We start from the raw sequence: 22,803 nt of genomic DNA, 5'->3' as shown, positions 1-22,803 counted from the left end.
CGTTAAAAATCCATATAAAATGTTTTTCAGAAAGTTCAAAGTGACAACATTTTAAAGCTACTGGCTGACAAAATGAGCTGTTTTTAAATACATGCTGTTGAAATACTACATGACAAAATAATTACTACTGTCTTATCCCTCCAACATCATTATTTTAATCATTTAAGGCCAAATCCTGTGTGCTATTCATACATGAATACTCCCATTGAAATTCGAGGGCCATTAGACTTTAGCAAAGAAAAAGTAGAATACGCAGAATTATAAAAAGCTCACACAGGAAGAGACGATCTTCTTCCTCTGTTGGATTTCTTCCCAATTACTGGAGTTCCGAAGTGCTCTGGATTTGTTAGCGGCAGTTGGTCAAGCGTCTAAAAGATGGGAATATAAATCAGCTTCCACAATGTATAAATGTTTTTACTTTTCATCTTGAGCAGAAGTTCACATCTGCTTACCTCACTTTCTGCAAAGTGTCTCTCCCCCTTCAAGCACAATGAAGTTCGTCTCAATGTCCTCTCATCTCCATCATCAAAAACTAGAAAGAAGCCAGAGACAGAGTGGCACAAGATTTGTGAACATAACTAAATGGCCAGTTTACTATTTAAAATAAATAAATAAATAACCCTGCAGAATATTAAAGACTGTGAAGACTTAAATTAGTTCTTTGATTCACAAGTGGAAAGAAATCTGGTAGTCACAACCTGGCCCAAGAGCAGCCAAACATTTCAGCACACGGATTCAAAGTCACTGCAAAACACAGGCTGTCAGCTGCAACAACAATCTCAGGGTTTGTCATCTCCCTAATCAATACACTGTACTCTACAGTCCACAGATACTGGCTGTCTGCCAATTATCATTCTCAACCAACATCACCAGCTGGGTTGAAACATTCAATTTTTCATTTATGCTGGCCCAGTCTCCCAAATCTGTTTCTGTTACCATGGGAAACTAGAAGCAGTCATCTGTCCATTTGTATGCTCTGTGGGGAAATGTTGCTAGTGGACAGAGAAATGAACATGAAAGTTTCTGCTACAACATAAATACTTTGGTATAGATAGGAGAACTGGAAGCCTACACATGGTAGTCTGGCCATTTCTTTTCTAGTCCCTATTGGAGATTTTGAGAGATGAGCAAAAATTATACAAACAGAATTAAGTCACTTGAATTTGTAACATATGGCCAGGAAAACGGCTGTTACAAACATGAACTCAGGCATGCTGGCCGATATATAAAGAATAGTGTGTGCTATTTATTCCTAGTTATAGACAGCCCTATTAGCCCATCCCATTCACAACTTCTTCCAAAAGAGGGAATTTTGCCTTTAAGATAGCCCTTAAGGTTGTAAACACATAAATATCTATGACACTTTTTGTATACTTTAATTAAAATTTGTAAAATACCAACTATGGATTAAAGTAGCCTGTATGCATTTTGGCAATTTTGCATATTACATTCAGAGATTATGACCCTAAAAGTAAACCATAGTGCACATGCAGAGTCCCAAGTGACACTGCACTAATCTAGGAGGGTCTATGACCTAGATTCAATTTCAGGGTATGTATTCTGTATTTGCAGTATTAGGAAGAGGTTAGTGTGATAACTGTGGCACCCTTTTTACAAGAAAAATCCCTCAAGCAAATGTGAATACAAAACATATGTCACTAGAAATTCACAAGCAAAACTTATAATTTAACTTATTTCTACGTGACTCTTGTCTGCCAATCAAAAAGAAAAGAAGCCACCATATTCTAACAGTAACTGAAAACTAGTAACTGCAAGAGTAACTAGAAATAAAGAGCAGGCTATGTAAGCAATACACTAGTTTTAATTTGCATTATCTGCAGTCTCCCAACTGAGCTACTTAGACAGAAATCATTCTTAGCCAGTTGATTCAGCCTGTTATACTTATTCTCATAAACTACTACTAGTTTTAAAACAGTAGGTCATTCTGTTCCCCAACTAGCTTTTGAGAATAGTTTTTCTCAAAACTATTAGAATAGAAAATTGCTTATTGCTAACTACAAAACAGTCACATGACCTAGGTTTGCACACTTTTATTTATGTAATCTAATTTAAAAGTTGAAGCTCTATGACAGTTTTACTGAAAAGCCACTATGCACATTTTGCTCTTTGACTTTCCCATTATTTCTTATCAGTTTTTGTGGTTGTGGTTGTTTTTGTTTGCCTGGTTTTGGGGGGAGGAGTTGCCTCAGCCATCCCTTTTACTTTCTTTGTGCAAACAAGGCATTGGTCCCTTTTCTCTTCTTATTTCATCTCTTCCCACCAGATTCTACATGGAAGTCAAAATGATAAATTTGTAGAAGTAAACATTTCTGAGGCAACGGAGCGATGGTTCAGTGTAAGATAACATCTACAAAGCAAAAAACAGGACATGACAGTGGACTACAAGAGAAAAGGCATGCCTAATTTATCTGATATTTTGGAAGCCAGAGTTTTAGGGAGAAAAACCTCTGTCAAACAAGCTTGATGGGGGAGAAAAACGGGAACTCCAGGTTCTATATAGGAGACACACACAGATATCACATGAAGTATCCTATTTTGTTGAAATTTAATATTGCAAAACTAAAGCCAGGTGCCTGAGAGAGCTTCTATATTATATTTTCAGTGGGTTAGTACAGGATGCTCAATTGTTCATAGTTCTGCAGCTGTACAAAAGAATTGCTATTTCCTTCCCAAACATGTCACACTAATCCTCCAATTAATTACTCAGCTTTCATTTTCCCATAAAGACCAACAATATCTGAACACCCATCAAGGACAAAGATAACCCCCAAAATTAAACAGTAAAAAAAAAGCAGTACTGTATTTCATTTAAAAAAATTAAAAATAAGACCTCTTAAGCAGCTTGCGACAAAAAAGTGAAACACCACACCAGAGGTTTTTCCTCGTCTAGAATCAAACACTTCATTTAACATGTGGCTCAGGAACTCAAATAATCCATCCGTATTCCCTTCCGTTAAGACAATGAAATGTTATCAGAACTAATTTATCTTTATCTCAGAACTTCAAATTTCTCTTACATGGGCAGAGGGCAAATCTCCCCCCAAACTCTTACAGGCAGAAAAAATTAAGATTAATTAAACTGTTGAGGAAGATCTGAATGTCCCTTCTCATCTTTGACATCTTTTCTACAGCCCCAGTAGCCCTTCTAACCAGTCAACCGTTTTTACACACACCTGTCTAATGCCTTTCAGGCAATACCTTCCCTTAAAGGCCTGGTAATCGTCACTTCTACAATTCTGTTGCTAGCTATAAAAATGGCTCCATTTAGCACAGCTGCTTGTCTCACAAAAGCAAGGCAGTTACACTGTGCAAGAAGAGACAGACTGAGGAAGAACTAGGATGTTCAGTAATAACCACAGCTGAAATACAGTGGGACACAGAAAGCCAAGACGCACCTGTCCCACCATCCTCCCTCTGTCTCTCACACACACCCACACCCCCTCTCCCACTGAAGGGATAACATGTTTGTACAGCACTCCTTTCCTCATCTATCTTCCATACACAGGCCAAATGGAGCAGCTAGCCCGGCAATCCAGGTAGGAAAGCTGAAAAAAAAAAACATTTTTTATGGTCTCCTCCCTGAACTCCACCAGGCCATGCAACTGGCTTAGAAGTTAAGGAATGCGGGGAAGTTGGGAGAGGAATGTATCCATGGGATTCTCCAGCCTGTGAGCAGAGGAAATACAGGGCAGGCTTACGACTGCACGATCCATCAATTAAATTAAAGCCTCAAGTTACAAACTTCATTTTTATTCTTTTTCTTAGTTTCCCCCAAAACTAGAAAAAATGGCTAATGTTCAGGCAATCTGACTACAGACATACATGAACAAACCATGCAAAGATTTATGTCATCCCTTTCTATTCCAACCTGTGGCAATCCCCACACACAGCTGCTACATAATATACAAGATGTTTTTTCACAGCCATTACAAGACTATACTTTAAAACACTCAAGTTAATAGTTGTAGACTGGAAGGTAACAGTGTCTTACAACAATATTGATACTTACAATATCCACATAAAATCCTGTAAAACACTATTGGACAGGTGAGTTTGATCTTTGGAAAAAAATTGGGAGTGAGCTTGAAAAAAGAAAGGGTAAAGTTTTTTGTTTGGGTTGGTTTGGTCTGGCCTATTTTATTTTTTGGGTAACACTTAATTTCTTTGAGCACAAAGCTCATGTAGGAATTCCTTTAAATATAATTTACAGGTAGTTCCAAATACACAATAAAGAATGCTCGTCCACAAGGATAGGCACTCCACAGAAGAAGGATTTTTTTGTGGATGAGACAAATAGCCCCTATGATTGAGACCACAGATGAAGAATTCAGAGGAAAGCACAATGTTTCCATTAATGCACCAATTTGTGCAATACTAAACAATCAGGATATATCTTCCCCCGGCGCAGCTGGAGATAAGATCACAAAACGAATTAGGGAAAAAAGCAGCCCCCTTCTACTGCTGAAGTTATTCTCACACATACCAATAGACAATCCTCCACTAATCTTACTAAATAATGGGCTAGAATAACATCCTTATTTTTACAGTATACTAAAAGATAAACAGGAGCACATATCTGATACCTTCTTACCTCCTTACAAACAAAAAAACCCTACTTCTACCTTGCCTAACCTAAATAATCCTTGTGATTTTAACCTCTCCTCTTTTTGATCTACTTAATATGCAGCATTCTTAAAGTTAAAGTCTTCATAAACATGACCTTAAATATGATTGGAAAATAGACTTTTCAGAGTACAGCATCAAGGACTCACAAATTTAGCGCATCCTGAACATTAAGCAATAGTTCTCCTACCTCAGTGACATTTTGCTACCATATTAATGAGCATGGCAAAAACTTAAAAAGATGCAGAAAAAATAGGTACGGCTATCAACAGGGAAATAAAATGGTACCTTTTGGTTGTGCTGGCATGCCTTTTTCAGTAGCTGATTTATAATGTCATAATTTGTGACCTTATTAAATTCTTTAGCACCTAAAAGTGGTATTTTAAGATTTCACATCAATTTGTTGTTACAAAAAAAGCGTATTCTTATTTCCTCACTTCCAAAGACAAGAGAGATTGGTCAAGAGCTACATAGCCCAAAATATACTTGTGGAATGCAAAACTGGGCTTCATTCAGCATAAGGCTAATTCTACAGGTGGGTTCTTATCAGTAGATACACATCTATACTGCACTGGTCTACAGACAGTATCATACAAAAAGAGGAACAGATTATTCTAGAGAGCAGAGGAACTGTAAAATAGAAAAAAACTGAATTTTTAGACTGTATAGGCATTGTCAACTTAAATTAAAAGCTAAAAGTAATTTCAGATTGAAGTTACTTGGAGAATACTCATAACAGTAAGATAACTGTAACTTTAAAAAGATAAGCTTAAAAATAAGTTATCTTCCCCATCTTACTTTGCATATTTAAAAAACATCTTGCAAAACAGCATTTCCCCATTTCCCCTTTATACTCAGTCACACTACCCAAACAAAAACAACCTCCTCCCACAAAAAAACAAAACAAAACACGTGTTTATAACCAGTTAGAGGTATGATCAATTTAGCCAGTTAAAAGAAACTCTTCACTGTGTGCCCATAAAGAAATTTTCCTAGCATCACATTTATATCCGGCTACACAATGCCTAACCATTTAGGAAGTGTGACCTAGGCAAATCTGGGCAATTTTCCAACACTATCTTAAGTAAGGCGTACAATTCCTGGATGACACACAGCAGCACTTGGCATAATGAATCTGGGACGTCTGGCTATGCAGGATGCTGTGAGGGAGGAGGACTGGTCAAACCAGGTTAGAAGACAGACATCACTGGCATGAAAACACTTAGGTAACCACGACTATATTAATAGTTTTAATCATGCTGTGGGTGGAACTAACCAACCACTTCCATTAACAGTTTACAAAGTTGGCTCCAATAGAGGGACAAGACCTAAGTCAGTCTCCCTGGTTAGCTCCATCCTTTGCACAACATTAAAAAAAAAAATACTTTAAAGATAGGTAAACATGAATGTAAATCAAAAGAGGTAGGGGACACAGGGCCTGTTCATTACCTAAAACAATTCTGAACTCTTTTTGAGAATGACTAGATATTAAGTTGATCATGTTCCTATAATATGGAGAAGACGTGAGCATCTTCTAATTACTATCATATTTTTGGTAATGTACCCTAAGTCAGATTTAACTTTTTTTTTTTTTTTTTTTAAATAAACTAAAGCTAATGTCAAAATTATATAATCACAGGTTAAGAAAACAGTGTCTGTACATCTATACTAAACCCTATCACCAGTAAAAAAAAAAAAAAAAAGTCTGTATGTGTTTGAGTTGGACGTATTATGCATCATTATAAAGGAGGAAGATCATCAGTACAATAGTTGTTAATTAAATTGTTTCCTAACAGATTAAGACAAATCGAAAAAGGAGAAAGACATAAATGCCCTTTTGTGAAGTGCTTCATATAAACTCTGAAGCTCACAGCTACCAAAACCCAGTATTTTATGTTTCCTTTTACTCTGGACTATATGAAAGGGCCTAACTATGAAAAGCAAATCCTGCTAAATTTCTCACTGAAGACAGGATGGAGAAAAATAAAGTTAGCATTATCAGTACTGTGAGATTATTGAAAAACAATAAAGCAACATGTTGTCTCCCCCTCCACTTCCCTGCAAAAAACAAACTAACCAAACACTCCTTCCACATGAGAATAGCTAGCAGAAAGGTAAGTAGTATGCTGTTGCTTTTGCTTTGTTTAAACTGCAGGTAAGGATAAGCTGTACATAAACAACAACTTTCAGAAAAAAAAAATCATAGAATCATAAGACTGGAAGGGACCTCAAAAGGTGACCTAATCCCTTCCTCTGCACTCAAAGCAGGACTGAAGTATTATCCCGACCATCCCTGACCAGTGTTGTCTAACCTGCTTTTTTAAATCTCCAATGATGAAGATTCAACAACCGCCCAAGGCAATTTATTCCAGTGCTTAACCACTGTGAGAGTAGGAAGTTTTTCCTAATGTCCAACCTAATCCATTCTTTTAAGCCTAAAATCTACACCTACAGACCTTGTGTTAAATATTTTGAGGATTCTGTGACAAAAAAGGTGAATACATGGATAGAGAATAACTGGGACACAAAGAATATTCCCCCTTTACTCCCCGTTACAAAAAAGGCTACCGTAACAACAGTAGTTTAATTGCTTGTCTATTGGTTGCAGTTGTTGCTTTCCACTAGAGGGCTTTATCTGGTGACTCAAGCCACTTCAGTACTTTACAGAAGTATACACAAGTAGCACAAGAAACCCTGGGTAAGGAACATGCAGACTTTTTCACTTCCTGAACAGCTGGAACTCAGGCAATGTACCTGGGGACTAGAAAAGAGAGAGAAAGCAGAAGAAATCATTATGAGTGCCAAGAACACATTCTGGATTATTAACACCGCAGCACTTACTTCTAGACTAAAATATAATGTAAATGTTTTATATACACACACAGACCAGTGAATATTCCTTGAAAGAGAGCAAAAGTATAGACATGAGTAATTCTTAATTGAGCCTGAAGAGGAGCACACCCTGGAGGTAAGCCAAGACAGAGGGAAGACAAAAGCATTTCACTGAAGTCGATGATCAAGAAATAAATTGTATTTCATACTAAGACACTGCTTCTAACTGTTCCTATATTAAATTACAGAAACAAATTTCCTTTCACAGAAGATTTTCATGTCATTTTTTATGTTCAAGGCTTAGTACAAAATTAATTTCAAACTTTTTAGTGAACTTTTTACTATTATTGTTTCAGAGACCTATTTCAATATGTAATACTCAAGTTAATATTGGAGAACATTGTGCATGTAACACAATATAAGAATAAGCTTTAGTTCAAAAATGCCTTGGATGGAAACAGATCTGCTAGGTTGAAGACCACTTACATCTATGCAATTATCTACTAGTATGCAGCACATACAAAGCCCATAAATTCTCTTCAAAAACAGTAACACTGCTAAATTTGTAATTATTTAAAACGCTCTTTTAAAAATTAATTTTAGATGTTTGTTTTCCAAGGTACTGAAACTGCTGCCACTTGATTATGGTGAGACTGACGAGTGACAAAAAACAGGTGCATGCAGAAAGGGTCTTTTAAATAGCCTGTTAAACTTTTCTCCCCAGATCTCTTCTGTTTCTTTCGGATAAGCACCTCAGTTCCAAAAGCATTTCCAAGACCCAGTTTGAAATTCCAACATCACTGTATCTCTGCTGTGCCACAATTACTAGATCACAATTTCTGATGCAGAGGTGGCTCAATGGGCAGGAACAATGAAAATAAAACTCCCCTTAATCATTTTAAATCTACGTAGACCAGAGGAGTACCATTTTAATAGCTAAGAATTATTTCTAAAAATAAAGTGCTTTATCTTCATTGTTGCTGTATCAATATCAAGGGCCCTAATCAGAGGTGGTGGCAACAAAGTAGAGTCTAAGGGTGGAATGCAGTGAGCACATTCAGAATCGGTTTGCTCACTTTAGGTTACTGGGTAAGTACTTTAGAACAAAATTGTTTCAGCTGTCCACTAATTTTTTCTTTTAGTGTTCATCTGAGCATATTTGCAGATTTTCAAATGTATCGAGAACAACTAGCAACTCAGAAAGGCAGGCACTAGGTATCTCAAAACATATACCCAAAAAGTTAACATATCACGTTAATGGACACTTGATAATTTTTGCCTTCATCTGTGTGTCTTATTAACTAGCCTGTTCTTGCAAAAGGGGTCAATACTTACCTACCTTTATAAGTGTTCCTAAATTGTTGGAAAAATGTCATAAGAAGAAAATACATCAGAACTGAGAAAACATGGACAATTTCAGTGCAAGTTTCCATATGTCCCCACCACTGAAAACTTGACCTGGATCTAGTAAAGACTTCATACATGAAAGGGTTGTTCAGTCTCCAAATCCATTCAGCTCTTGGTCTCTCTGTTTAAACAGCTAATAAGGATGTTAAACATTATAGCTAAATGTCATTCCCTGGGGAACAGAGTCCCAACTCAGTGCACAGAAGTTACTGTGCAGACAGACCTCTTTAGATCTCTTTAATAACCCATGACAAATAATTGAGGAGTAAAGGGACTTAGAAGTAAAGCAGACACTTCGAAGTACCCGCAGCTACACTCAAGCTGGCACTTCTAAATTTCACACTTCAAAGTTGCCGCAGGGGAGATTTAGCCTAATGAAGTGCTGCATATGCACCACAGCACTTCATGAGTAATCTCCCAACACCCTAATTATCATGCCCCCTACGAAGTTGGGGGTTAGTCTAGACACAGCCTTAGTGCTCTAGAATACTGTAAGTATAACATGTAACTAAGTACCAAAAAGGGCAGAGTTCTGAATTATACCAAAATGCTAAAATTGTTCTAGACTTATCTTTAAAGTAACACATTGAATGTTTCAGAAGGGTAACCCGTTAGTTTGTAACTCAAAAAAAGTAGTCCTGCAGAACCTTAGAGACTAGCAATTTAGTCTTACCCATGAAAGTTCATTACCTAATAAATAAAATTGTTAATGTTTAAGGTGCTACAGAACTGCTTGTTTTACACTGAAGGCTTTAGGGAAAGTACAACTTTCACGGCAGGAAAACTTAGAGCTCCCAATCTGCGAGTAATATATTCATTTGCTGTACTATACCTGGTAAATCCATCCTTTTCAATGTTTATTTAAAGCATCAGGCAGTATGAATATTTAAATAAAACCACATGCATACTTTACATGTGCAATTCTACATCTATATTTGAAGCATTACATTTTCCCACATAGATACAAAGGAAAGGATCATACCATATATGCTCACTATGATGTCAATGTTCATTGCTTTAACTCCAAGCAAAATTTATTTAAAACTACTGCACCTCAGAGTAAATCTTAGAAAGAATTTGAAAACATGCACACGAAAAACTCATCTGTAGAATGTGACAGCTGAAAAACTCTTTCCCACTTAACTCAACTAATTCCAGTAAGCTTTTTTTTTTTTTTTTTTGGCAGGGGGAGGGTAAAAGAGCGCTGGAGGCAGAAGTGACAAGTTTTCCAACTGAGATTCTTTTGAGACCAAGAGTAAATAAATAGTTACAGCCCACAATTCATTTTCTATTAAAAAATAATTGCGTTTAGAACAGAACTATCAACTTAGTAAATGTAACACTGTTCGTACAGAGCATTTACTTCTTTCCTCAATACCAGAAAGAAAATCTCTAAGCCAATAAAAATCAAAGTCTGTGTCAACAGTGTCCTTTTACTGTTACATTGCATCACAGTATTACACTACACTGTCAAGTAACTACTCTAATTCCCACAACCTAAACTCAAAAATTCTCTCTCCTTCTCTCACACTCCACACACAGAGCCATACATTTGTAATTATACTAGCTTATGTTTTCTGCTTCAGGAAAGTAGCGAACAGCAGCATAGATGGTCATCTTAAAACCAGCTAACTGGCTCAGATCAATAGTCTGACAATATAACTCTAAAGTACAAACCATGGACACATGTCCCACTCCCAGAACCAACTGACACTGAAATCAAGAAAAGAAGGTGGGGATGGCCAGGCCACACACACAGAAAACCATCATCCAGCATAGTCCATCAAGCTCTCAAATGCAACCCACAAGGAAAATACACAAGAGGAAGACCTTTGGACAACATGGAGAAGGTCTACTGAGACTGCAGGACAACAACTGGGGTATTTCTGGAATCAGCTAGAAATTCTGTTCCAAGACAGAGTGAAGAGGAAGAAACTTATAGACAACCTATGCTCCACTTGGAGTACAAGGTTTAAATAGTAGTAGCAGTAACAATGAAGCCAACACAAAAAACTCCTATATATGTCAAGGCATATCAAATTGGGTTGGGATGCTAACCCATTGCTTCTTCACATCCCAAAGAAAATTAGTACATTAATAATTTAAGATAGACAACTGAATGCTAGTCTGTACAACTCTTGTTAAAATTCTCCAATATTCTGTCAAAAGCATTTCAATAATTTCAACATGATGGTGCAAAATGTAACTGTCAAGGAAGTATGACCAGTGAATTTAAACATTCAAAAACTCAATTTTAAAATCAATGTACAGGAGAAACATGTACTAGTTCTTTTAAGTAAAACAGTGCACACCACCCACTCAGGTCTGGAAATGCAACCCTCCCTATCTCCAGGTTTGCTGGGTGAGGGAAGCACACAATTAAGGACTGGTATTTGCAAGGCTGTTTGATTTGAGTGAGTACTGTATTATTTGATTGGCATCTGTAGTTCATTATTTTCTGATTTCAGGGAAGTTGGTCTTTTTTTTTTCCCACGTCATTATACTTTCCGTGCTGTGTCAGACACCAGACTATACGTTTTTATTAAATAATCCAAAATAAATAGTTATCGCTACAATGAGCCGAGTTATGGACTGATGTCAAGTTTCACTGAATTTTAATTCCGTGTGACTAGTCGTGATTTTAGTGGATTTATGTCTAATGACCATCTCAATTACATGATAAAATGAAAGCAGAACATTCTTTGACCCATTCTTTTTAAGATTCAGTTATCCACGTAGGCCAAATATCAGGAGAAAAAAAACCTGCTGTCAAGACATCCCTTCTTCCTTGTGGAACAGGGATGTTGACAGAATGCTCCTGACTGGCAGAACTATCCTGAGAGATCTGCAGTCTGGGCGCATGCTCTGTCAACAGAAGTATTGTTAAGAGAATCCGGCAGTCTAGACACAGCAACAAAAATACTTTCTTCTCCCTAGCTGCTATGTGTAGAATATCTTCAACCCGCCATATAAAAGGGGGCAATGACTGAGTGAAAATACATGGAACCAACTAAAATTCTCTATGGAAAGTCTTAAAGATCACATGTAAACAAACCAGCAACACAGAATATTTTTCCACTTATCTATGTAGTTACTTGTAACAAAAGCAGGTTATGAAATTTTCAGACAACAATGGGATTTAAGCATGTCCTTTCAAAAGAGCAATTAAGCTATAGTCTTTCAAGAAGTGAAATTGTATGAATACGCATATATTTGACTCTGCAATTTGCTCATAAGAGTCAGATATAAAAATCTATAAACTTTTCTACGTCGGTCACAACTATACTATTTGGGCACCAAACTATGACTTTATCCTCACAGTACCTGTGAGGAGCTCTGTGTAGGCTTGAAAACTTGTCCTCACAAACAGAAGTGGTTCTAGCAAAAGATATTCTCTCACCCACCTGTCTCTGTAAGCCCTCTCTGAAGTATGAAATCATTGTTTTCTTAGTTGCAAAGGAAAGATAAAAAAACATAGAAAGAGCTAAATGATTTGCCAAAGGTCACACCAAGAAAAGTCCCTATTCTGCGCCTTGATTACATAACTATAGTAAACCCTTGATTTAACAGACCAATGAGCGGGGGGAGAATTGTCAGTTGTTTCTGAAGGTCCGTTATATGCGAGGATTTACTGCCCCTGCCAGGCTCCCCGCCATCTTCAGTCCCCTGCCGCTTTGCAAACAAAAAACAAACTGTGACTCACCAGAGCTGCTGCAGGACTCTGGCAGACACCCTACACAGGGTTAGGATTTTAAGAACCCCAGTGGACTTCAGGAACAACGCTGTTCCTGAAGTCCACTAAATCAGGGTCCCTAAAAATTGAGGTTTTATTGTAGTTTAAAGCACTAGGAAAATAATATTGTGCCAACATTAAAAAAGTATAAGTTCCATAGTTACTCACCGACAGTATACCAGCTGGCATCTGTCAATTTGTTGATAATAGCTTCTTGAAAGGATCCATCAGGCATCTTGGTTTCAACAACTGCACCAACCTGTGATATAAAACATTTCAGACTATGAATTTAGGACTATAAGTGTATATAATGCAATAGACTGGAGGTAAAACAAACAATTTTTTCCAGAAAGATCCCTTTTTTTGGCCCTTTTGGGGGATGATGGTGGGAGGAATTGGTAGGGAAGAGGCTTATTTAAGCTTCACTACCATGTGAAATGCATGCACTGGTTATATAGCCTCCAAAAATGGGAAAAAAACAACCCCTCCCCCCCCGCCCAAACACACACAACACATTAGCCAGGTCACATTTATTCTAACCTTGCTTAAGTTAAGGGTGGAGAAAAAACAACAGTGAAATTAGCACACCAGGATCCCCTTCAACAACTTTGGTATAATAAAGAGAGAAACGGTTACAATTTTTTTTTGGTAATATTAATAACTATGATATCATTATATCAGAAGGGCAGGAAAACAATGGTGTATCACAGAAGAGGGAGAAGGAACGGGGGGCTTGGACAGTGAACCTACCCCACATTCACTCTGTAGCAGCTCCTATCTATGGTGCTGGGCATTGAGCACCGTGAGCAACCCACATGGTAACAGCACTAATCAAATGGCCCTCTTTCTCTATACACAGTCAGATGGAGACACCACACTGGGGGGTGCTGTGACCATTTGGTCCAACTTGCAATGCCCAAAGTGAAAAGGTACAGCTGCAGTTCTAGATTTTATTCAAATTCAAGACCTAAACCACTAATCCAACACTAATAATAATAAGTGTCATACATGTCTAGACTACAAGAAATAAAAGCCTTTGTTATTACATACTATTACTCTTTAAACTCGGAGATGAAGCAGATGCTCTCCCATCAACTGGAAAATAGAGTTCCTGAATTTGGGTCTAGATTAACAGCAGCATGTACCAGTGCCTTTGGAGGTAGCATCAGAGGAAGGACGAGGGAAAAGAAAAAACCTCAAATATCTTATTTTAGTGGCATCTAATGGAAGGCCTCTTCTGCACCATGTATTTTATATTGGTTACCTGTTCCAGCAGCCCCAGGGGAACTGAACATACATCTGTTTTGGAATATTTGCACTTTGCTTGACACAGCTGATCTTTCCCAATTTACAGCTAGTATTTTTACAAAAACAGTCTTGCCTGCAACATTTCCATACATATCTAACTAACTATGTCAAAAACATGGAAATAAATATATTTTAAAACTAAAATGTTACCTAATAAGCCTAACTACTCATTCAGGGCCTGATCCAAAGCCAAAGGGAGTTTTTCTATTGACTTCTATGGACTGTGCACATGCACAAACACCTAAAAATGTCCATGTCTAAATTTAAAATAATTACAATTTAATTATACAGTTGAAAAACATGCTGCACACGTACTCTTAAAGGTCCTTTTACTTGGTCATCTTGTACTAACTGAGTTGAGTTATCCTGTTTCAGGATCACCTGAAAAATATTTTATAAATATGTATAAACACATTTGACTTTCACACTATCAAAAAGCATGCACAACACACCTTTATGAAAACGTCTGAAGTTAGAAGATACAACTGTGCTCTATCATAGTCTATAACATTATTGAATACAACAATATGACAGTCTTCAAATTTACAAGGAGTCTAGGTGCCATCTGAATTACCAAGTAAATACCATGCATTCAATACCCAAACTGATGAATCAGTTAGTAAGAAAGAGTACCTCACCTAAATCAAATCTTAATCACATGAAGAAAGAAAAGAACAGTTTTATACAATTAGGAGGATGCACAATAACACAATCCTGACCTTCCCTGAAAGGAGTCACTAGGCTACAGGCTTAAAAGTCATATTTCTCTTGTCGCATCATTTGTAGCATTCGCTATTAACAAAGCACCTGTATTTCCAGGACAATGAATTTCCCACAGAGACCACTCTTTTCTGCAGAGCTGTGATCCAGAACATAAGGGCTTGACTATATGGTAAAAGAAACCAAAATAACTGAAACTGGTTGTAACTAACAGGTATGATTTATTTTGATACAAGTCAATACATGGTCTCTCTTTGGAGTGTCTACACACATACTTGTACACTGAAATTATCAATTTAAAGCATATTAGCTTTTTAAATTCAAATTACTACATTCATAAGCCCTAAGTTTTTCTTCCACAAAAATTATACTTTCAGTTCATGTGGTTGGGAAGACAACCTTGATAACATGCAGAGCCATACACAGATACAAAATCTGTGTCTGCCGCTGGTCCACAGAAGTGATCCTCAGGTATAGAAGAGGTTATCCACAGATTTCCAGAGCTCCATACACAAAGTTTGCATCCACATTCAATCTTTAATGTACAAAAAATGGATCTGCAGGGCTCTAAAAATACAGACTGAAAGTAAACCCTAGTGACTGCCACAGCCTGCAAAGGAGGCTGCAAACAGGAACTTCAAGAGATGTAAACTGGGCAATTAATTTCCATGGGCTACTAACCTTGAAACAAACATGAATGTAGATGTCAACATTGTTAATTATTTTACTGGTGATCATATGAACAAAAACATGTAGTTAAGTGCTTATTCTACAATTTCAAAACGCTTCCCACATCTCTACAGCAGTCAAGAGAGTCAAAAGCTAACTCGCTTTCCATCCATCAGAACCTTCAGATTCCTCCAAAACACTCCAACAACACAGTTATTCTTTGTCAATATGATAAACCTGTGACACTTAAAAAATGAACTGGAACATAAAATTAACTATAATTAATATTAAAAGTGACCGAGAAGCTACTGTGCAGGGTGTATTATTTATTTATTTCCTTATTTAAGGCGTATGCAGACAGCCCATGTGCTGGTAAAAAGCCCTAGTGAACTCAGAGAGGAAGCCGTCCTAGTCTATACACTAGCAAAACAAAAAGAAGTCAAGTAGCACTTTAAAGTGCTACTTGACTGCTTTTTATTTGCTAGTGAACTCAGTGGGACTTGACATATGCACAAGGTATGTCCATGCACACCTAGCTGCATGATCAGACTTAATCAATTTAAAAGGAGACAATGGCAGGATTGCTAGGCTGTCACAGCAATGTCAGAGGTCCTAAAGACTGTACATGAGAGTACAAAGAGCCTCGATTATGATCCAAGGGAAAAAACCTCACATCTCAAAATACTCTAAATAGTTTGTGGACCAGCGGAACTAGGCTCAGGACCATGAGAAATTGCCTCTGTAGACATCAGACCAAGAAAGTAGAATTCATTGCTTTTCACAACAATACCCACAAACAAACAGATTTTAAAAAGCACCACCATAATCCTATGATTTGCCTGTTGGTAACATGAGAAGAAGAGATTTGTATAAGTACCATATAAGTACGTACACAGATATAGCACAAAAAAAAAAATAGTACAACAGCACACAAACTACAGCTGCTCCTACACTTGCCCTCTTCTGCTGGCAGGGGCATGGTAATGAGGCAGTTTGAAGCAGGCTAATGAGGCACTGACATGCATATTCAGTGCTAGCATAGCAGCAGCCATGTGAATTTCGAAGTGCAGACTTTGTATTGCAGATTGACAGTGTAGATGCAGGCAGGTTTGAAATAAGCACCCCACTTCAACATTCCTTTACTCCCTAATGAATATGCATACCAGTGCCTCATTACCATGGGCAAGTGTAGAAGCAGCCTATGATGTGTATTAAAAAAGAAATGATTTTTTTCTTATTTTTGGTCACTGTAATAACCCAGCTAGTGTCCTGAATGCTAAGCTAGAAGGCAGGGAGTAGGAACAGTTTGACAGAGCGAAGTGCAAAGTAAATTTTTGAATCTACTTTGCATGTTGCGTTAACATGTTTGTTTGGACAGTTGTCTTCTTGATCAGAGTCTTTGAAAGACAAAAACAATTTGAAAAGAATGTAAAATGAAAATTTCCTCCTGTACCAACATTCACGAAGTTTTACAGCAATCCTTGCCTCAGAAAGACAATGCACAGAGTTTCCTATACAGGTAGGACTTACTGCTTTGAAACAGCAAAAGCAATGAGGGGTCCTGTGGCACTTTATAGACTAACAGAAATGCTTTGAAACAGGTGTTTTAAAACTAACAGACATCTCATGGACAATTCTGAAAAGCCACTCAATGGAAAAGAAATCATCTCCTCTTTCCTCCTAGCTACAAAAAGCTAAGGCTGTCCCCATCATATAAAATCTTTGCTTCTGAAGTATCTTTGCTCCCATTCCTCATTGCTCACCTAGAGCCGTAACCCTCTATTTATGGCATCAACTTTGATTGCTGTGAAACTGATAAAGTCACAAACAGAAGGTTACAACTGCAAATAAGATAAAAGGCAAGAGCAGAAAAATTTATTTTAAAGACTATTTTTATGCTACTACCCTTAAAAAGAAAAAAAAAAAAGCCCTAACTTTGACAAATATAATTACACCAATAGAGGAGTGACTTCTCAAGAAATACCAACAACTCTGCATAACAGGGGCTGGCAAAATACAACCCATGGGCTGAATTCAGTCTGCCAAATATTTGGATACAGTCTGCCATGGCCCAGCAAGACTCTCGGACAGGCTCCCTAGCTGCCACAGCCCCACACAGTGCTTAAAGTGTGCAGGTGCTGGGGTCAGCATGTCTCTCTGCACAGCATACCCCTTGGTGGGGGATAAGGGTCTCCACCTGCTGCCCCCACTATCAGAACAATCCTCACAGCTCCCATTAGCTAGGAACCGGACAATGGGACACACAGCAGTTATTGCAGGCGGGTAAGGCACACAAGACCTACTGCCCCCTCTCCCTGCATAGGGTGCACACTGCACAGAGACACACATGCTGGCCTCAACTGGCTGCTTTGAGTGTTGTGGGGGACGGTGGCAACCAGGCCTGCCCAAGTGTCCTGCTGGGCTACTGGATGAGAACTATTTATGGTAAAGCACCTCCCCGCCAGAGCCTGCACCTGGCATTCTACCCTTTTTCCCACCCCTCAAACCTCTGCTCCAGGTCACAACCCCATTCTGTACCCAAACTCCCTCCCAGACCTCCACACAACCTCCGCCCCCGATTGTAACACCCCCCCATCCATAAATATCCTAGCAAAGTACACTCAGTGACCACTTACCAAATTCTAGGATTGGCCCTGACATCTCTCTCTCTCTCTCTCTCTCTCTCTCTCACACACACACACAAACTTTTCCTCAACAATCTTTTTAATATACATTTTTCTAACTGGGGGAAAAAACAAGCAAAAAACAAAAAACTCACACAGGGCAATAGCACTAACGTCATAAACCCTACCTTGACTTTCACAAGCCTTTTTACTGTCTTAATCTTTGCCTCACAAAAGGCACCACGGTACTTGGCACTGACATCAGTTCCCACGGTCAGGTAGGCAGGTTCATCTGCTGCCTAACAAAGGAGAATAAATTAGAAGATTTAGTCTTGTATTTCACAAAAGTGTATTTTATAAAACAACAACTGCCTTTATAGTTGTATCATCATATATTTAAATATACGTGCAAAGTTGCAATCCTACTGAGCATTTAACTATGCCATAAATGATTATTTGTATTGTTTACCAATATTGCAGACAGTCTAACCTTTCTTCACAATAGGCTCTAACAGTGTAAGGAAAGTGAGTGGTTCAAGATTTTTCTACATAATTTTTCATCAGTTACTTAAGTTCTTCTTTTAAAAAGTTACTATTAGTACATTCTTGCAAAATAGTGACATGAAAATAATTATTAAAAATAAGACAATAGGTATGATTTAAAGCATTAATTTTGGAACATACACAAATCCCTATGATCCAAATAAATAAATCAACTTAGCGAGCCAAATATGCTGAAATTTGCTTGCTAAAAAAGCTCACACCACACCAAATTTACAAATAATTTTTTTTCTAGCAATCCTGATCCCCAATTTTATCCATCTGGCTACAGCTCAAAAACAGGCACTCAATAACATCAAAAAGAACAGAAGCATATGTTTACAAAGAGGGAAAGATAAATATTTAGGGTGAAGATCATCTCAGTACATTGCTATAGCAATACAATACGAAAGTGGTATTTTAATTTGAGTGGCAGCTACATCTCAAACAGTCACAAGTTCAAAATGTATACAATAACCAAAACTTAAGTTATTTACTGTTGTTTCAGTGGAGAAAAAAGTGCTTTATGGCATTTTCTATATCAGATTTTTTGAAGGGAAAAACAAAAAAAAAAGATACATAAAAATGTTTGTTAGAACCTTTTCAACCAAATATATTAAAGGTTATTTTTCTTCTTCGAAAGGTCTTTACTTTCCCACAAAAAAATGTGCAAGTTTATAATTTTTAAGAACGTGTGTAACGGAGCATTATTATTCTACATTTTATTTCTAACTTGCTATATAAATAAACAGACTCCACAAAATAAGAAATCAATCCATGGAATAAAATATTTTGTGTTTCAACTATTTTTGCTTATCTCTGCATCCAAGAACTGTTTCTCTCCATGTGACTTAGTCTGCAACTGTTAAGCCTTTGCTCTAAGAAAACTGAAGCTGCTAAGGAAGGACAAAAGCTGTGGTTTTGCAAACTCACAAAAACTATAGCCAACACAGGAAGCATTTAAAGACAGTACTCCAAATGACAACAAGCCAAAGGCATCCTATGCTTCCAGCACAGTGTTACCACACAAATGAAGGACTCGGATGAACTGCCTTCCAGTGAGAGAGAAGAAGTGGATGTTCATTCCATTCAACATGTACTGATTTCCACAGCCAAATTAATCCTGGTGCTGCTCCGTGAAGATGCAATCATCAAAAACGAAACCGATATAGTAATCCATGGAGTCAGAAGTCACAGGGCACAAATGGTTCCACCACACCTCATTTCTGGACCTAGACAAACTTACCTTCATCTTTGAAGGTTATTTGAGGGATTCCAGCTCAAAGATATCTCTTGACCCTAATTAGCCAGAAAAAAAAAGCTGGAAAACAAGAGAGGGAAGGTGATCAGATACATCTGCAAGCGTATGGATTTACTAAAAGGAAATATCTTGATCCTGGGAGAGCACAGTTCATCCAGGAGCACAGGGTTAAACACACCCCTCCACACTGTGTACACACACGCCCCGCTACCCGAGGCGCACACCCACTCCTTACATCCTCAAAACAGCCCTTCCCCAGGAAGCCTCCGAGCCCCACTTGCTGGCCTGCCTGTACGGCTAGAGGAGACGGCAAGGGCTGAAAAGGGGTCCCTGGTGCGGACAAATGGGCCCTGGGAGGTCTGGGCCAGGAGCAGCTACTGCCTCCTCCTCCCGTCCCGCTTCGGCCGCCTCCTGCTCCTCCTCAGCCCCTCCGTGTGTCAGGTCGCCATTGCTCCCGCCGCCTTTGCACCATGTCAGGCACGAAGAGGCTCGGCACACACAACGCAGGCACCGAGAGCCCGAACGCGACCGAGCCGCTGGCAGCCCGGCGGCCGGGGCAAGGGCAGCTCCTGCGTAGCGGAGGCCAGGCCCGTCGCCGCCTCCCGCAACTTTCGCAGGCACCAGAGGAGAGATTACTTGGGAAGGACCCGGCCCTCCCCCCCACTCCCGGCTTTAAAGTGGGACTGAGCGAGGAGTTAGAGCCGCGCTTCCTCACACCCGCCTCTCCCCCACTACCCTCCGGCCGCCCTGCGCCTCCCCACGCTCCCCTCCTCAGAGAGCCCCCAGCCTCCCCAACACCACCGGAGCGCTGCCAGCCCCCCCTCCCACAGCAGCAGCAGCCCACTTCCTACCGGGGGCAATCGCCCCCTCAGCGGGTAGGAAGCGAGGTCCCCGCACCCCCCGAAGCCGAGCAGGGAGAAGACGGGAGGGGCGACCAAGGGGGACCTGCCGGCTCTCCCCGCGCCCGGGAGGGCTGACAGGGGCGTCCCTCCTCCTCCCCGCCGAGAAGGGGCTCCTCGACCTGAGACATCACCAGGCACCGCGCTGGGGGGAGCTGGGCGGGGGAATAAACTCCCCCTCTCCCCCCAGGGGGGCCGCCTCCTGGGTGACTGCACCCGCGCCAGGGGCGAGGGGCTGGGGGTGGGGGAGATCCCGCTCCCCTCCCCCGGGACGGCAGCAGAGTTGCGGCTGTTGAGCTTCTCGCTGCCCGCCTCCTCCGTCCCCCTACCTTTAAACTCAGAGCCAAGCAGGAATCCGCCGCGAGCCCGGCCCGGCCCAGCCCAGCCCCCAGCCCCGCTCGCGCCTGGCGCCTCAGACAGGAGCAGCGGCGGCGGAGGCAGCAGCGGCGGCGGCTGCGGCTCAGCTCGGCTCCGCTCCGCTCCACCCCCCTTCCAGCCCGGACGCGTACCGAATCACCAGCGCTCAGCCAAATAACAAGCTGTTGAGCAGTATCTGCCCTGCTCGAACTCCCATTGGTCCCTCGTGACGCCCAGGGGACTCTGCCCCGCCCGGATTGGGCGCCGCGGACAGCCCCCTCCCATTGGTCACAGGGTACCAAGGCAACCAGATTGGTCAAAAGACGACGCAGGTAAAGGAATGAAGACTTTTGATAGGTGTATCCATGGAACTCGACTCGATTGGGTATTTCTCAAGTGAAGTAATCGTGCACGCCACGTCTATTGGTCCTCTCTGGATCCGGATGTAGCTCTTCTTGCGATCATTGGCAAGAGCGAGGGTCAGGAAGAGAGACGGGGCAATGTGATTGGTGCTGACTGCCTCTTAGAAATGGAGCGGGGGCGGAGCCACGGCCCAGCAGCGGCCGCGACGACGGCGACATAGGTGTGCACAGAGCATGCGCCGCACTGGGCCTCCCGGGCGCCATTTTGTACGATGGTCTTTCCCATTTTAGGCGAGGAAGAAGAGAGCGGGAGCGGAATCTGTGTTTCCTGGGGGGCTTCGCTTCGTCTCGGGGCAAGGCGATGGCACGAGCTCCTTCCTTCCGGCTGTAGAGCGCGCTCCTTTGCCTGGCAGCGATGGTAGCAGTAGCGAGGGCCGTAACTTCTTCCTCTTTAGTGCGGTGATGGCGCAGCAGCCGGGGGGGGGCGGGGAAGGGGAAGCTCGGTGAGGCCGAACCCGGAAGTGAAGGCCCCTCTGAGGTGCCCTTCGCGGCCGCAGCGGAGGAGGAGCTCCGCGAGAAGGGAGGCGGTAGCCGCCCGCAGTGCGCTCTGGGCCACGGAGGCTGGCTACGGTGGAGTAGGTCGCTTGGCGCAGCCCTGAGGAGCGGAGTCTCAGCTCCGGTGGTGAGCGGGGGCCAGTCCAGCGGCGGGCGCCTCGGGAGCGCGCTCGCAGTCGGAGTCAGCGGCGCTCGAGACGAGGTTTCAGCTGCCCCTTGCAGAAGCGTGTGAACTCTGGAAGCTCCTGCTGGCAACCGCGGCGCGCGGTGTTATCGCTGCCGATCGTTTCTGAGGATAACGCCGCGCACCGAGGTTGCTATCGGGATCAGTGCTGGGATTGTGGGTGGAGATCTGGCGAGCTGCCCGACCCGCCGGCTTAGTGGTGCTCTGGTCACTCGCCAGCTGGTGGAGTTAGAAGCAGCAGGGTCGTGGCACGTGGAGCCGGCTAGTATGCTGCTTGTGGAACTACACTACAAGCGATGAGGTGCCAGCTTGCTTCCTGGTTGTGTGTGTGCTCCCTCTGAATTACTCTTCCATATTCGTGATGGGTAGGGTGGGGAGGACGTGCTTATCTTAGGCAGTTTTTCACGTGGTTTTAGTGCTTGTCATCAGGCAGTGGAAAGGCACCTGACTCTCCCTTTAAGCAAACTGTGAAGAGTGCAGATTTCCTATATCCCCTGCTTGTGGTTACAATATTAATTGTTATTAAAGAATAGTACAACTTACCTGTTTTGTTTAGTGGTGGTGTCAGCAGTATTGGTTGGGAGAGGGTATTTCTGGAACAAATTATGGAACTAAAATCTTCAAGCATCTCAGATTTCATCTACAATGGGATTATCGTCATTCAAACTTTGTCTTTAAGAGTGTGGAAAAACTACATCCTGAACAAAA

The 22,803-nt window shown here is 40.9% G+C and overlaps 1 protein-coding gene across 8 annotated transcripts in view; it reads right to left on the bottom strand.

Annotated features, from left to right (window-relative positions):
• Positions 1 to 21,162, bottom strand: part of ARID4A (AT-rich interaction domain 4A) — a 68,693-nt gene extending 47,531 nt beyond the window's left edge. For 7 of the 8 annotated variants that reach the window (XM_074996269.1, XM_074996271.1, XM_074996272.1 and 4 more), the window contains exons 1-7: positions 20,967 to 21,111; positions 19,724 to 19,798; positions 18,126 to 18,236; positions 14,240 to 14,305; positions 12,785 to 12,875; positions 453 to 532; positions 274 to 368 (exon numbers count right to left, since the gene is read on the bottom strand). In XM_074996269.1, the coding sequence (XP_074852370.1) occupies positions 274 to 368; positions 453 to 532; positions 12,785 to 12,875; positions 14,240 to 14,305; positions 18,126 to 18,236; positions 19,724 to 19,729 (449 nt within the window). In that variant the 5' untranslated portion in view covers positions 19,730 to 19,798; positions 20,967 to 21,111. Of the gene's footprint in view, positions 1 to 273; positions 369 to 452; positions 533 to 12,784; positions 12,876 to 14,239; positions 14,306 to 18,125; positions 18,237 to 19,723; positions 19,799 to 20,966; positions 21,112 to 21,146 lie in introns of those variants that run through there. The other variant, XM_074996270.1, reaches the window with a different exon arrangement.
• Positions 21,163 to 22,803: the final 1,641 nt, after the last annotated feature.

The sequence above is a fragment of the Carettochelys insculpta genome, chromosome 6 (genome assembly GCF_033958435.1).
Source record: "Carettochelys insculpta isolate YL-2023 chromosome 6, ASM3395843v1, whole genome shotgun sequence".
Taxonomy (NCBI): domain Eukaryota; kingdom Metazoa; phylum Chordata; order Testudines; family Carettochelyidae; genus Carettochelys; species Carettochelys insculpta.
This window is presented reverse-complemented; position numbering and strand designations above follow the sequence as displayed.